Source organism: Cheilinus undulatus, linkage group 1 (assembly GCF_018320785.1).
Source record: "Cheilinus undulatus linkage group 1, ASM1832078v1, whole genome shotgun sequence".
NCBI lineage: Eukaryota > Metazoa > Chordata > Actinopteri > Labriformes > Labridae > Cheilinus > Cheilinus undulatus.
In genome coordinates this window covers 51,313,284-51,328,931 of record NC_054865.1, presented here as the reverse complement: position 1 = coordinate 51,328,931, position 15,648 = coordinate 51,313,284, and the positions used below count along the sequence as shown (strand labels likewise).

At 39.9% G+C, this 15,648-nt stretch overlaps 1 protein-coding gene across 4 annotated transcripts in view; it reads left to right on the top strand.

Moving 5' to 3' along the window:
- Nucleotides 1–15,648, top strand: part of znf609b (zinc finger protein 609b) — a 146,135-nt gene that overhangs the window by 40,094 nt on the left and 90,393 nt on the right. For 3 of the 4 annotated variants that reach the window (XM_041785291.1, XM_041785299.1, XM_041785284.1), the window contains exon 2: nucleotides 5,793–6,661. In XM_041785291.1, coding sequence (XP_041641225.1) covers nucleotides 5,921–6,661 — 741 coding nt within the window. In that variant the 5' untranslated portion in view covers nucleotides 5,793–5,920. Of the gene's footprint in view, nucleotides 1–5,792; nucleotides 6,662–15,648 lie in introns of those variants that run through there. The other variant, XM_041785306.1, reaches the window with a different exon arrangement.

Genomic DNA, 15,648 nt, shown 5'->3' with positions numbered 1-15,648 from the left:
GCTAAGCTTTTCTGGAATCTTAGTCGAGGTGATATCTTGATGTACAACATTACCAATGAGGACCAGAAACAGATGTTTCAAGATTCTGTTTGTGTTTGCAGGGAGCGACTAATTCTAAGGTTATGAATGAACCTCTTCAGATCAAACTAATACATTGTAACCCAGAGAAAAATGGTTATTCATATTCCTGTATACATGACAAATACTATCTCCACCATATTTGCACAGGTGCCTGCGATGGTTATTTTTTACAACACAAACTGCGGCAGTTTTAAAATCTGAGAGAAAATGTGATCACTGTGAGCTTTAGCACTCTTAGATGTCAACATCAAGCTGCAGATATAGTGTATCCACCTCCAAACTAGAACTGCAAATTAACTTTTATTCAAGATAGTGAGATTGACCCTTCGAAATCAAAGATACATGATTGACTGCAACTGACAACTTGTATAAATCATGCTACACATAGAAACTCAATTTAGTCCTCTATTGGAACTATTTTAAAATATACTAGCCTTTTTACATTATGTGAAGTAGGGGTGCTCAGATCCATCAGTTTAACATCAGTATACTAACTAGTGTTTATCTGTTGTATCCAATCAATGTTATACTGCCATCTGGCATAGCTAGCTGCTGAATCAAATAGGAGTTTTTTACCTAGGCAGATTTCTTTGATACTCCAGAAGTCACACCGTCTTATTGCCTCTGCCTTTTTTGTTTTGCTGATTTGCTGACTTGGCCAAGGCACCTGTGCAGGTCGGCGGCAGATAACAGACTAAGGGGAATAAATGCCACAGTATGCCTTTTTCTTTCAGAGTTCTCCAGGTAGCCAAATCAGGCTTCTCAAAATCAGGATAAGGACTTATTCTGCTTTCTGAAGTGGAGATATGATGTCTACCTGTCTAAACACAAAGCAGTGTACTTGATCGAAACTTTAGTGTCCTGATCGAAATCAGGACACTAAAGTCCATGTAAAAGCAGTCAGTGCTGTAATTCTTCTGTCGTTCACTGAACAAATACAGCTACGCACCAGTTCTCTTGAACGTATAGTTGTTTTTGGTCGTTGAAAAGAAAAATATAGTTCTTTAATTTTATTGATCAGTGAACCTTAGTCTGTTCTCATTCAGCTTTGTTCCCTGGAGCAGAAACTGCCTCCCCTCTGTCTGCTCCTTCACTTTCATTCCTGCTAATGTGGCCTCAGTGATAGATTGCTGAATGAAACTGGATCTTTAAAAAAAGGACAAGCACTCTGGGAGTTGCACAGCCTGCATGCCTTTCGCTCAACGGGGCACTCGCTGGGACATTTCCTCAGCGGGGCTTTTTCAAAAGGGCTTGCACTGCAAGTTCCAGCTAAGGGCAGTACAGTAGGTCAAGCGACGATAGAGTTACAACCTCTCTTTTGTGGAGGTGTTGGACAAATTAGACCTCACAACTGTATACCCAGTCAAACAGGGACAGCTGCATCTCTCCACCCTCCAAACCTGCCACTGACTGTTGTTCCTTTGGGGAGCCATCTGTGAGGAATAAGCAGGCTCAGTGATCAAATGATTGTTCAACAGCTTTACCGCTGTCACTGCTGGGGGTGATATGAATGGCCCCTTAACTGAATCAACATGAGCTCTGTGCACGATGTGATCCAGCTGCCATTTTGGACTGTTGTCCTAATGAGTGCTGAGTAATGGTACATAGTGTAAAGTGACTGCTTTTCTGTCAGTCAGCGGAAACAAACCAGATTTAAATAAAGCACTAGCATGGTACCCTAACAACCTGATTGGACATCTTTAGAGTGTATTTTTGTGTACCTTATCCCTAAAGAAACAGGGATTACACTTGAACACGCACATGTTTTCCGGTGTTGTCCCAAATGATAGTATTCCATTACTCTGCATGTTCCATTTAAACCTCAAATTCTGCAGTTTTTCCGTCTTTAGTGAGATGCCTTGTAAATAACATTGCAGAGGCATTCTTTAGATATGTATTCAGCCCATTCAGTATGTGCTCCTACTGGGGTTTTTACTGCAGTGACCGACACATGGCCTCTTGCCAGAATACTGTCGGCTCTGTGTGTTGTAAACAAACCAGCTAGTCAACTGTTTGCAAAGCTGGAGTAAAGATGCACGCACAACATGAACACCCACATGACTGGTTGGAGGGGAAACACAACTCTATCATTCTCATAGACATGGGAAGCAACTCTGCAGTTTGAGATCATGGAAATGAATCCACAGGGTGTAGCTTTAGGATGCACTTAATTTTGTGAGAGTTTGTGAGGTCTCATGTATTGAGGAATATGAGCAGAATAACATTTTTAACAGCACTTTGTCAGTGCAGCTGTAGCAAAGCAGCACTAATGTCTTTTTTGTTTAATCAGGCCAATTTTGGGATATTTCTGTGTTAGACAATGCATCAAGTTGTTAGGGAATTCTAACCATCTGTTTATGTTTAATAAGAATATTTTACAATTATCATTTGATGCATCGTCAAAAACTGAAAATTGTGACGAATTTGAGATGTTTCTCTGTAAATGTCTTCATTTTATTACCTAGCTCCTCTAGAAAGACCACACGTATCTTTCTGTAGACCATTATAAATACCTGGTCAACATAAAAGAAAACCGTGTCTTCTAATCAGGAGGTCCCAACCCTTGCTTATGGTAATGAACTTTGGGTAATGATCGAAAGAATGAGATTCCAAGTTCAAGCAGTTGAAATGATGCCTCCTGGTGGAGGTAGAGGTCTTCCAGGTGTGTTCAACTAGCAGGAGACCCCAGGGTAGATACAGCTGGAGGGATTATATACATCTCATCTGGTCTGGAAATGCCTCAGAAACCCCCAGGAAAGCTAAAATATGTGGCTGTTTCGAGAGGTGTCTCTAGAGGGATGACTGGCTTATATCTGCCCTTTTGATAACCATCAGCCATCTGTAATATATGTGGCATGAACTGATTACAGTAGCTGATGTTTACCTGTCATGTAAATTTATTGCTGGCAGCTGGCACAACTAACAACTGATTCAGAGCAAAGATTTTTTGTGACCTGTTGGACAAAGTTTGATCTGTTTTTGTGGTCAAAGAATGGAGAAAATGTTGCATCTCTTTATCAAGCATGTGTAGGGGGAGCACTGAGGACAGCTGAGCATACACTCTGTGGATTGTGACTTGATAGCCAATCAGAACTAACCCTAGAAAGCAAGCTGTCTGAAGAAGGAAGCACAACAAACAGAACCAGGAGGACAATAGGAAACCGTAAGCATAAAGTTAGATGGTTTTCAGAATTGGGGGACTAATTTGTAAATTTGTGGCAACAACACAAAGGTGCTGTACTGTAAAGAATGTAGCAGCTGGCTAGCAGCTAGCTCCAGATGGCTTGGTTACACTAAGGTTGCATTTGACCTTTTGAGATTTCTAGTTTTAGGAGTCAAGAGTGGTTGATTGATTGAATCTGATATAAATAGGGATTCATGATACAGGATTTTTGCCAGTATCTGATCTGTTAGTATTTACATATTAATCTAAGCCCATACCAACATTTGAATGTAGTTCAGACTGCAACTTCTAAAACAAACTTTAAAGTAAAAGGACTGTTTTATTTGTATGTCCCTGCTGGTATGGGCAGATTTCCAAAGCCAAATTATCAATTTTAAATCGCAGCGGTAGTTTTCATATCTGCCATACCATTAATTCACTTTTCAAGCTAATATCTACCAATACTGATATCACCCTGATAGTGTTGTGCATCTCTAATCGTTCTCTGTTGGTCATCTTTTTGCACCCCAAACTGTTCAAAAAAAAAAACTGATAAAATCGTCATAAAGTGAGGGGTCTCACACATTTAAATAATAGTAAAGATTAGGGATGCACGATGTTATCGGCCAGATATCTGTATCGGCAGATATCACAATTTTTGCAGATATTTTAGCTGTGCATTTCAGCATCGACTGTAAAATTTGGCCAAACATACTAATAAATTAGTGTAGTTTCAGGCGGGGCCAACAGACCTAAGTAAGTTGAGATCTTTTTCTTTATTCATTCTTAATAATTCATTTAAACTTTGAAATTTCTTTTTTCATCCTCAAACCTAAAATTGTGTTCAAAGGACTGAATTTTTAGTTATGTAGAACACATATAAGTATCAGTATCGATATCAGCTAAAATGAATCTGTAAATATCGGCATATCGGATATCAGCAAAAATCCAATATCATCCATCCCTAGTAAAGATTACAAAACTCTTTCAACGTATACTCGGCTTAGGGCTCCATTGTGTCTTGTCTCGCTGCGTTTCTCGAGTCAGGTCTCTACAGCACAAAGAGAATCATCTGGATTCATGTGTGTTTGAGGCGGTATTGATCTCATCAGCCTATCCACCACGACAGAGTCTTTGTGCTCAGGCTTCATCCTCCCTCACGTTCCCCATCACAGGAAGAGAACACAAGAGTGTTAATTATTTACCAACATGGAGAGAGCTCTCAGGGGTCCGTAAGCACAAGATTTTCAGGTTTTCAAGTACTTGTACATCCCTGTGTCGATGGTGTTTGTATCAAGTGCTTTATTAAGTAGATTGGCTGATGCATGAAGACAGTTACACTCGTTGTGCTTTTGATAATTTAGCAGCAACTTACATATAAATAATACAGTTTGACTTCAGTGATGTGCATTCACACAAGATGCGGTTTCAAACATTATGTCCTTATATCCTTACCAGAAAGTAGCAATGTGCTTTACTTACATCTTTTGACAATATTATTTAAACATGCATTACACTTCATTTTGCACCACACATGTACTACAATAAGCACCTCTAGTTGTGTTGTTTAAAACAAACAAACCAATTTACGGTTGCTAAAGGCGAGAAATAAAGTGGAGCAGGATTCTGATGCAGCTGCCAAGGCAAACTCTGTTTATGCAGAAAGTGTTATTCACAAGGGAAACCCAATGTTCTTTACATTTATATTTCTCAGAATAACATCAGTGAAGCATAGAGCTAAAAACAACATTTAAATGATGTTTAAGAGACCTCTTTTCACAAGCACTACTCTTGAAAAACACCAACAGCAAACAAGCCTGTGCTCATGATTTGACAAGAAAGAATTTCTCGATTAAAAAAGAAAAGAAAAGCACCTTCAGCCATATGAATAACAATGCTTAAAACAAGTCCAGACTCAGTCTGAAATGAACTGAGCAACCCTGATTTATTTGAGGTTTTTATTTTGAAGACAGTGTCCCGGAATTAATTTGCTCAAAGATATGAAACATGGTGACCTTTAAGCTGCACCGTGTAAGCAAATACAACCAAGTGTTGTTCTTCTGAGGCAAACACTGGTTCATTCATGTTTTTAAGCTGCCCTGTTAATGCAAGATTACCATTGTGTGCTCGAGTTGAAAAGGCACGGCTCTGTTAACCGTGTGGGGGTGTGTGAGGCCAGCTATTCCTTATTTATCAGCACTGACACTATCAGCAGTTGCCTCGTGAAAAGGGAGCCAGTCATTCAGAACATTGGGGCCACCTTGGCTGTCAAAGCAGGATTTAAGCTACATTTCCCAGGGTTGCCATGGCGACTGTGGGAAGTGATTATGAAAGGAGGGTTTCGGAGCAGTGCTGTCACACCAGTGGGTATTACCATAGTGGTTTGCGCAGTGATCATCAGAGAATTACTGGCTCATGATCAAACGATTTTCCCGCTTGGTCCCTGGTGAAATGCTGCGTTCTGCGATGGCAGAGCTGTGCAGAGCTATAGCACTATTATTTAGATGTTATTAGACTAACCAACTCTACTCTTTTCTCTTCTTTCTAGGACACAATGTGGTTAAATGGGACAGGAACGAGTACACCGTGAGGATTCTCTAACCCCTGCCCCCGAGTCCCAACCGTCTGAGAGGGTGTCGGACCTCACTGAGGCAATCCTGGGCCGTTGGCACTAAAATGTCCCTAAGTGGTGGCACTGCAGGCGGGAAAGGTGTGGACTCAAATGCGGTGGACACTTACGACAGCGGGGATGAGTGGGATATTGGTGTTGGAAATCTGATCATCGACCTCGACGCTGACTTAGAAAAGGACAAACTTGAGATGTCTGGCACCAAGGACGGCATGGCGGCACCACCAAGCGCAGTGGCAGCGTTGCCTGACAATATCCGGTTTGTTAGTCCCGTGTCTGGCACTCAAGGCAAGGAGAGCAAATCCAAATACAAGCGCAGTAAGAACTCTAAAGACAATAGTAGCAAAGCTTCAGCAGGAGACGGAGGTAAAAAAGAAACTACCGGACGGACTCAAGGCGAGCCGACAGGCACAGGAGCCGCTGGTAATAACTCTGGGAAGAACATGGAGAAAGGGGGCAAAGCCTCCAGAGGGGTTCTGGGTGGTAAAAAGGACAAGGAAGGGGCAAGTGGGAAAAGTAAGAAGGACAAAAATGACAGCACCCCGGTCGTGGCGTTAGCTGCTGCAGAGAAGGATGTTGTGTCTCAAGCCCAAGTTGCTTTGGGGAATAGTCGTAATGCGTCCTTTGAGAACACACAATCAACAGACTTGGCTGATGCCAATCAAATGGGGAATATTGCACTTGAATCTGTTGGGATAGTACCAGCATTGTCAACAAAAACTGAACCAGAGGAGGTGGAGAATGGAAATAGTGAATGCAAGACGTTAAAGAAGGTGAAAAATGAGAAGGTAAGTTTTGTGTTCGCTTTGTTGACGCTGCATGGATTTGTTGTGTTTCATCTACAGCCAGTGTCAGAAAGCAATTTTTTTTCCATGCTCAGTGTTTGGCGGAGAATGATATTCCCCCTTGGTGGTAGAGGCAGCAGAGGGGGCCATCCAACCTGCCTCATTTCCTAGGTTTATTTTTGTGTGTTTTGGTCTTTTCACAGTATTCATCAGCAGTACGTTGTATGAAGATGCTCAAATAACATCACTCGCCTCTTAAATATTTCACCCATTATTCTGTAATCATACAGGAATCCTACGGGTGTTTAAAAATAAAATTTAAGAACTTTTTAAGACCTGAATCGAGAAAAAGATACCACTTTTTGCACAGTAAATTGTCAAAAATGCTTATGAAATATCAAATGATTTAGGGCAAAAGAAATGTTGTGGTCATAAATGCCCAAATTTGATTTTTTGATGAAAAGTTTAACTATTAAAAAGCAGAACATGGCTTCTTGTCAGTGAGGACCTGTAAACACTGATGTGGATCTGGTTGTTGGCTGAAGTTATGTTACTAACTGTGGGATCATTAGATCACTAGAAGTTACACACCATCATATGCAGCTCTCACTTTGTATGATAAAATATGTTTTCTTGGTATGAAGTCTTGAAGCTGCACCTGCTTACAAACCTTTATCTTTTTAAAGTTGAACTCTAGATGAAGCTTCAAACTCCATGTTGTGAATTGCACAAGTTGTTAAAATGTGTTAGCAGCATCTCAGTTATCACTTTCTTACTCAAAATCAGCTGCAGATGCCATTGATTTGCTTTTGTTTGCGCTAAGATTCTTTTGAATCAACACTAGGTTTCATCGATGTAATTATCATGGTTTGAAGAAATACAAAAGGAACAGACAATGTAGGGCTCTTGAAGTGGTGCTTTGTTACAGCCTGTCGCTTACAGCAGGCTCAGAGATTCACTCTATTCCCCTGAAGCTGCCTGACTCGTGATGCATAAAAAGACCTACTGCTGCTTTCTCTTTTATTACCACACGGTGAATAAGGGCACCCTCGGCGAATATGATGCTGAGATCAGCTACAGGAAAAAGCCCACACAGTGGTGTTTCCTGACAGAAGAGGCTAGATTAATTTTAAAAAGGATGGCCCATATGTTGCCTGTGTATTTCAAAGATTCAAAGCCCATGTTGCAAATTGAAACCAGCCAGCATTAGATCTAAATAGCCATGAAGTGTTGTGCACCATACATGAGCCAGTAAAGCAAGCGCTACATTCATACAGCAATATAATAGATGTCAGCCATAAACATCACATCACGCCTGTGAAGTTAAGTAAATGTCACATCGTGTTCCACTTTTTTTATTCACACAATTTCAACGCTGACATTATCTTACAAGAACAATATAAAGATTTGTGTAGCTGTTCACCCACACTTATCTTGTTCCCTCATAGAGTTGATCTATCACTGCGTCTATTGTACGCCTCGTAGCAGCCTTTTCATGCTCTGGCAGAATAAAAGACAGCAGAGCAGGGAGGTGCTGAGGACTGTTTTTGTCTGTCATCGTGTTCCATTCTTAATCCCACAAGCCCCAGCGATGCCTGCTGGAGCAGCGTGTGGGGGAGGGAGCCGGTGCAAAGCACGCCTTCGTCGTTTTTCCTGCTGCTCTGAAAGTGGCGTGGGGGATGGGCTGCGAGGAAGCCTGTTTGATTCCTTCAATCCAGGACAACCGGTCATGAACACAAGCCGCAGAGTCTCCTTTGGCTGATCACTATGAAAAGCAATTTCAGGAAAGTCTTTCTGATCATGAAGTATTTACAATGAAAAGGCTTTTAACAGAAAACCACGAGTTGGTTTAAAGCTCTGAATGAAGGAGAGGTCACACCTGCTTTCAACCAGATAACTGGTTAAAAATATCCTTGAAAGTTTTTTTTACCGAGAGGATGTGATTATGGCATCAACATTTGTTTAAGGAGAAGTTTCTAAGGTTTGAAATCCAAGATATTTGATGTGCTGGAAATTTAGTGAAAAAGTACATTTTTCATTGAATATATGAACATCATATAAAAATGTAATTGTGAAAAATCTGTTATTTGATTTTTATATCAGTTTGCCTTGACACAGCAAACAGAAATGATTTATCCAATCCTAGAGTCAAAAAAAAGGAGGCTGATAGCACCTACTCTCACATGAAAAGACCACACAGTTGCAAGAAAAAGTATGTGAGCCCTTTGAGATTTCTTGGATTTCTGCATAAATTGTTCATAAAATGTGTTCTGATCTTCATCTAAGTCACAACAATAGACAAACACGGTCTGCTAAAACTAATACCACACAAAAATGATATGTTTTCGTGTTTTTATTGAACAAAACATGTAAACATTCACAGTGCAGAGTGGAAAAAGTATGTGAACCCCTAGGATAATGACTTCTCCAAAAGCTAATTGGAGCCAGGAGTCAGCCAACCTGGAGTCCAATCAGTGTGATGAGATTGGATGTGTGTGTTAAAGCTGCCCTGCCCTATAAAAACACACACACCAGTTTTGAGTTTGCTGTTCTCAAGAAGCATTGCCTGATGTGAAGGGTAACATACAATATTAAACAGAAAGTAGAAATTACAAAAAAAAAAAAATGTCAGCAATAATTTTAGAATAAGTGACATTGTGATAGCTTTCCACTCAATGTTATGCACTGCAAAAAAAGACACTGATGGGTAGTTAATTCAGATAAATGGATGAAGAGTGGTTTGGAGAAAGTGATCCGATTTGTCTTTCTTCCTCTTTTTTCAAGGGTAGTTTTCAGGTCTGCAGCTGCTGCCTGTGTCAGGACAGGATTCATTTACATTGTCTGCATCTCACCTGTGTGATATTTCCTTGAAATACAGAAATATGAAGCGAGTAGAGATATTCTGAATTCTACCGAAGAAAGTGGGATTAAGTTTTTGTAACGTAGTACGAACTGGTAAGCACTCTAGAATTGAGGTCCTGAGCGCTGCCACAAAAAAAGTCATCTATGGACACACAGCCTTATGCTGACATCCAGTACAGCTAACTACTGATCCAGAGAAGGATTTTTATAAGGGCAGAGGCGTTTGCCTGTTAGACAAACTCTGATCTGTTTTCATGTTTGAACACAAGAGAAATGTTTGCACAGTGGGAGTTTTACATCAAAAGAAGTATGAGAACATGAAATACACTACGAAACTTTCTCAAGATAATATTATCTTGCAGCATTTGGTGACTTCCAAATTTGTTTGTCCCAAGCTATGACACAGCAAAGTACATTTTTAGGATTTCTGTAATAGTCATACAGCTTTTTTGGACCAAACTGTAACCTTACTGTAAAAATAACAACCCACCAAATGTCCTGTAAACTTTGGAGGTCCTATTTTAGTAGTAGGCAACACTTGTTAAATCAGTTCAGGCTAGCTAGCAGCTGTACTGTATTTTACATGCCTATATAACTAGAGCTGAGCTACAAGCAGCCCAGTACACTGGAAGAATTGCAGCTCATAAGTTCTAGCTCGTGACATCCCATCCTGAATCCCTGAATCCTCATGCCTCAAATGAGCTCTTCACGTGACTATTTTCCATCACAGATGTGGAAGTAGAATCCCATTTCTTCATCGCACGCTAGCCTCAGTATCCAGCGTCATGTCTGTAGGCCAGATTTTTGTTGGCAGCCTGCGCAAACTGTGAAATAAATACTGAGGCTTAAAGGAAAAAATGGTGAAAAACGATTAGCAACCTGACTCAAAACTTCCTATCTGTGCCTTTTGGGAGGAATTTGAAATCCCTGTTACTTATGTGAGATAAGACTTGGAAATCTGTATGTTTTCCCCTTGTGGCAGAAAAAAATGTAAACCCAGGAATAATGTAATCAGTACTTTAGTTTCTTACCCTTTTCCTGCTATTCAAGCATCATATCCCTGTTTGAAATGTTGGTGAGCCATGAAGATGTGCATTAAGAATCATGGCTTTAAACAAAGCAAAAATGTGGTATTACTTAAGATGTTGGTTAGTAGATGTGAGCCATTTGTCAGCCTCATTACAAGCTGACTCCTGCTTTAAAAGAACGAGCCGTCCCATGTCCAGTTTAATTCAAGCATTAATCAGTATTCGTCTCAGCAGCGATCTTGTTCTCAGTGGTATAAGTGTAATAGCATGGCTACATTGTCCTTGTCCTGAGTTAAAGCCCCCTAAAGCATTGGCTCTCAGATGCTGAATAAATCATCTCTACTTCCTCCGTACAAGTGCTAACCACCTCGGAGTGTGTCTCGCTCTCCCACCTCTCATTATACAAATCTAGAGGAGTAAGGCATTCGTCAGCTGCCTCGATGTGCCACCGGCCTTGATAAATGGAGCAGCTCTCATGGAAAATTACATTGGCAATGTAACTATGAAAAGGAGGGGGGAGAAAAGGAAAGGCTGCACTTGAATGAAAGAGCTCAGGCACCGCTCTGCATCGCTGCTGATGTCCGGCTCGGGGTGTGCAGGGATCTCATCAGAGCAGGCTTCAGTTCTTTCTCTCCATCCCCGCCTGACTCACTGTTTCTATTGTGCTGCAGCTCATTCCTGTTAAGTAGTGCCAGGGCTTTTAAAGACAAGGGAAAAGAAGAGAGACTGTGACTTATTTTAAGGAAAGGAGTAAATTTCAGTTTGCAGCTTGATATAAAGTGAGACTGTTAGCTTACTTGTCCGTGTTTTAATGAATGCAGTCCTGAAGAGACTAGTAGAGGTTTTTCTCCAGCCTGATTTAACAGCTTCTCTTAAATCTCTCAAGGCCATAGATTTACGAAATATATTCTTAAAAGCCTGTATGGCAGTTTAAATGTTTTTAATCTAAAGACTGTGTCCATTAGTGCATTAGTTTTTTTTCTGGTTTTTAAATAGATAGTGTCAAAACTCAATTCAAAAATTGCAAGCAAACGCCCATTCATGGGTAAAATTGCACAAAATATCGGCAACATTACAATACTATAACTTTGCCAATGTTTTTGCACAATCTAAACAGTTTTACAATTTTACCTTGATTTCTGAGGGCTTCTCATCAGCGTTTACAAATGCTTGATCATGAAACTACGCTTCATTTTTTGATAGCTATGTGTGTTTAATGTAAATCACGTCCTTCCATTCCCAGCAGCTCTACCTGAAACTCAGACTGCTAAGCTTACAGTAACGTCAAGTGGCTAAGTTTGCTGCAAAGTAATGTTAAACATGATATTACCGACACGCTTGCGGTCATACCACCCTGAGCACGCCCAGTCTCATCTGATGTCACCAACATCATGTAGTAGTGGTTTTCAACTGGTCTCACTTCAGGGCCCACCACCACTGCCTTAACAGCAAATCATGCCCCAAATTTCTTACACTTTTCAATTCTAACTAAATGTCTTTCATGAAAAATGTGTCTTGTTGTTGAAAGAAAGGGTGAGATGGAGCAAAGATGTGGAGACATATCCTTCAAAACAAAAGCACATCATAGACTGTTCCAACCCACCAGATGAAAACCGAGGATGCCACTGTGCAGCAGACTTTGCTAACATTATGTTTTCTTACCTTAGAACAAACCTAAACATCCTTGTTGATCTTTACATTGAGCTGACCGTGTGTATTGCCATAGCTTAATCCAAAGTGGACACTTAATTGTGTTTCTATGAGGTTTAAAGAACACTAAAGATTCACTTCACTCTCTAGCCTCTTGGGATATATTTTATCAGTGTTACTTTTACCACTAAACCATCATTTGACTGATTTTTAAAGGTTATAGATATATACATTTCTGTGAACCCTCAGGAAAAAACAACATTTCTAATGGTTTTCTATTAGGAATCAACCGATAATCTGGTGCTGAACATATTAGAGTTCCCTGTTAACAATAACGGTGATGAAATGTGCTAAAGCAGCTTCTGTTGACATTATAGAGATGAGGGAAATTACTTCATTTGACCTTAGGCTAATGCTGTACCTTAAGCCTCTGCAGTGGAATAATAAAGTATATTTAGGGCACTCAAGTACTGTAAACTTTACTGGCACTTCATAAGTACTTGCATATAACTTTACTCCACCAGACTTAAGAGCGAAAAACACTGATTTTAAGGTAAGATGACTGAACTAGGTGACTTAGTTTGAAGTTTTCTTGCTGATTAAATTATTAAATAAAAGTCTACTCAAACATCCATGTGCGATCATGATTAAGCTAGTCATATTAATAAGGTTAACAATCAGTCACATTTAACATTAGGATTGTGGAGCAGCCAATATGCTTTTTGCATTGGAGGGTGGGCCTTTCTGGTAGGTCACTTGTATCCTCATAAAGATGAGTCAGTTTCTTGGCTCATGATAACTAGTGCTGATCTTTGTTATAATAGGCCACATAGAGAGTACGGTCTACACCTCCCCGCTGTCTAAAGTGTCTTGAGATAACTTTGGTTATGAATTGATGATATAGAAAGATCGATTGATTAGTTTGTCCCTAGGTATTGTTGTTGACATATCCAGAATCCCTGCTTGATTTTTATTGGTCAGTGAAGGGGAAGTGACATTGTGGAGTATGGTGTTGTTCCAAAGGTATAACTTTTTTTTTTTTTTAACCGAAAGCATGTAGCAACAAACAGGTGATGTTTAGGGTGTTTTTTGCACTTATATTGAGCCCTGAAAATGGTTTTGTTTTAAAACAGATGCTGCCAGGAGGATCCATTACCTTCTATAAACATCAGTCATTAGTTATGAATGGGGATCTTTTCATTCAGGAGCCATGAAACATACTGATAGAGCTGCAATATAAGCCTGTAAGATTAAAGTACAGCAACTCAGACTCCTTGTTTTTCCACTGGGAGGCTGAATTTATAACTCATCTTAAACACTGTTCAGACTGTCAGTCCAAATCTTATTTTTGGCATAACTCGATTTTCTGAACATCATTGATGTGACCTTTGCAATAGCAGGTCAAAGCAACTCTTTAGTTTGTTTGAGTCTCTGCAGACACATCTCAATCAAGTTATCCAGCCTCATCAGCTGAATGTTAGAGTTTATTATATTTTGTAACTAGCAATCAAAAACAACAACATCAAATCCACATACCACTAGTGAATCAGCAACTGAGCAGAATCCATGTTTAAATCATGTTATGCAAGTTCCTACATAGTTATTTATGATGCTTGGGAAGTAACCACAGCAACCCATGAGTTGGTGGTGCCACATACACAAACTCAATCTTTGATCACCTGCACACAACAGTGCAGATGAGATTGGATTTCTTTAAGATCCAATTTTAAAAATCAAATTTGCCTGCAGCCTGAACAAAGCCTTTTTTTGTCAGTCAACATTTGGCAAAGGATCTGCAGAGATGGACTATTTACTAAAGAATAAGGTCCTCTTTATTTGATTAGAAAGAACTTCTTGGATGAGGGGCCCCACTCTAAAATCTTAAAAAAGGAGCGTTGTTGTACAAATATAGTAAGGTAACTCAGGACATCAATACTGAGACCTTGGCAGGCTCAGGTTTAAAAATACCAGATTGGCCCTTTAAACTCTGCCCTGTCATAACTGCTTGTCATTGGTTAAATGGCTTGGGAAGATTTTAATGGGTGTCAGAAAAGTGCCTAGCAAGAGCATAAACTCCTGATGACAAGTGTATGCAAATGAACAGCTTAGTCAAGCTGATGTTGGATGAAACGATCAATGGATAACTCTTGGAATCAGCCATATGGAGAACAGAGTTTCAACTATAAATGGAGAAGTGAGTGTTGGATTATCTCCCAGCTCTTGTTCATTCCAGTTTGTGATTGTGGCGTTTGAAGCGCTCACCCTCGGGGAGTCCCTCAGTGCTACAGGAAGAAAACATTTGACACTAATTGTTTTCCATGGCTGCTGTTAGCAGCTGCCTTCAAAGTGATGTGTGCCGGTTTGAACTCACAGATAAAGTACGACACTCCATCAAATATAGATAGCATAAAACCAAGTGTATAATGGACTGCAGAGTTCTATTTTCATAGCTGTTAGAAGGAATATAAAAGCTGTAGTCATATGACTGTTTGCTGGCTCTTATATATTCTAATTAAATCTGAACATCCATGTCCTGAGATACTCCTTTCCTCCAGCAGACGACACGCATACCATACATACCGCTCAATTTCAAGGTTTATTGTGTCCTATCCTTCACTGACATGCAACCACAAGTCGCAACAGAGGGAGAATCAGATCAATGTAAATCAAATAGTCTTGTATATCACATGATTGCACAGTAATAAACTGCAGCAAAAAATGCTGTCATTTTTTATTCTTTCATCTTAGTGGCACAATGTGATGAAATGCTTCTGGAGTACAGCAGGAAAAGGCTGTTTAAAGAAATACTTGGCAGAAAAGCCCTTTCCATCAAACCTTTCACCAAAACAAACAGGCAGTGCTGAACTCCACCTATTGGCATATCATTTTATGTGGCCTGCAAGCGCTTCCCAAGGTCGTAATTTTCTTACAGGACAATTCCAAGCCACTGAGTTAAGACTAGCTAAATGCCCCACAATCCATTGTGCATCCACAGTGTATGCATTATGGGACATGTTTAGGAGTTGCATTTTAACCTTTGATTTTTTTCAAATGAATATGATAAATGCAAAAATATATAAGACTGTGTACATATGTTTTATGAGGATGAAGGTGCTACATATTCCACAATCTATTGTGTTTCCTGTTTATTGTCAAAGACAGTTTTTTAGACCTCCAGACTACATGTTCCTTCTTTCTAGGTTTATCTTTATCATAGTGTTTCATGAATGAGAGTGAGGTGATACAAGCTGTCAGCATTAGTTGCAATTAATAAAGGTCCATAATTACTGCATACATTTAATTTAATTGTGATTAATCACAAGAATTATTGTCACTTTCAGCACACTTAGATGAAACCACTGCAGCGTCTCCCTGCCAATACAGTCATGTAAATCAAGCCAACCACTGCTCCTGAAAGTCTCATTTAAGTTTAAAAAGCTCACAGACAGC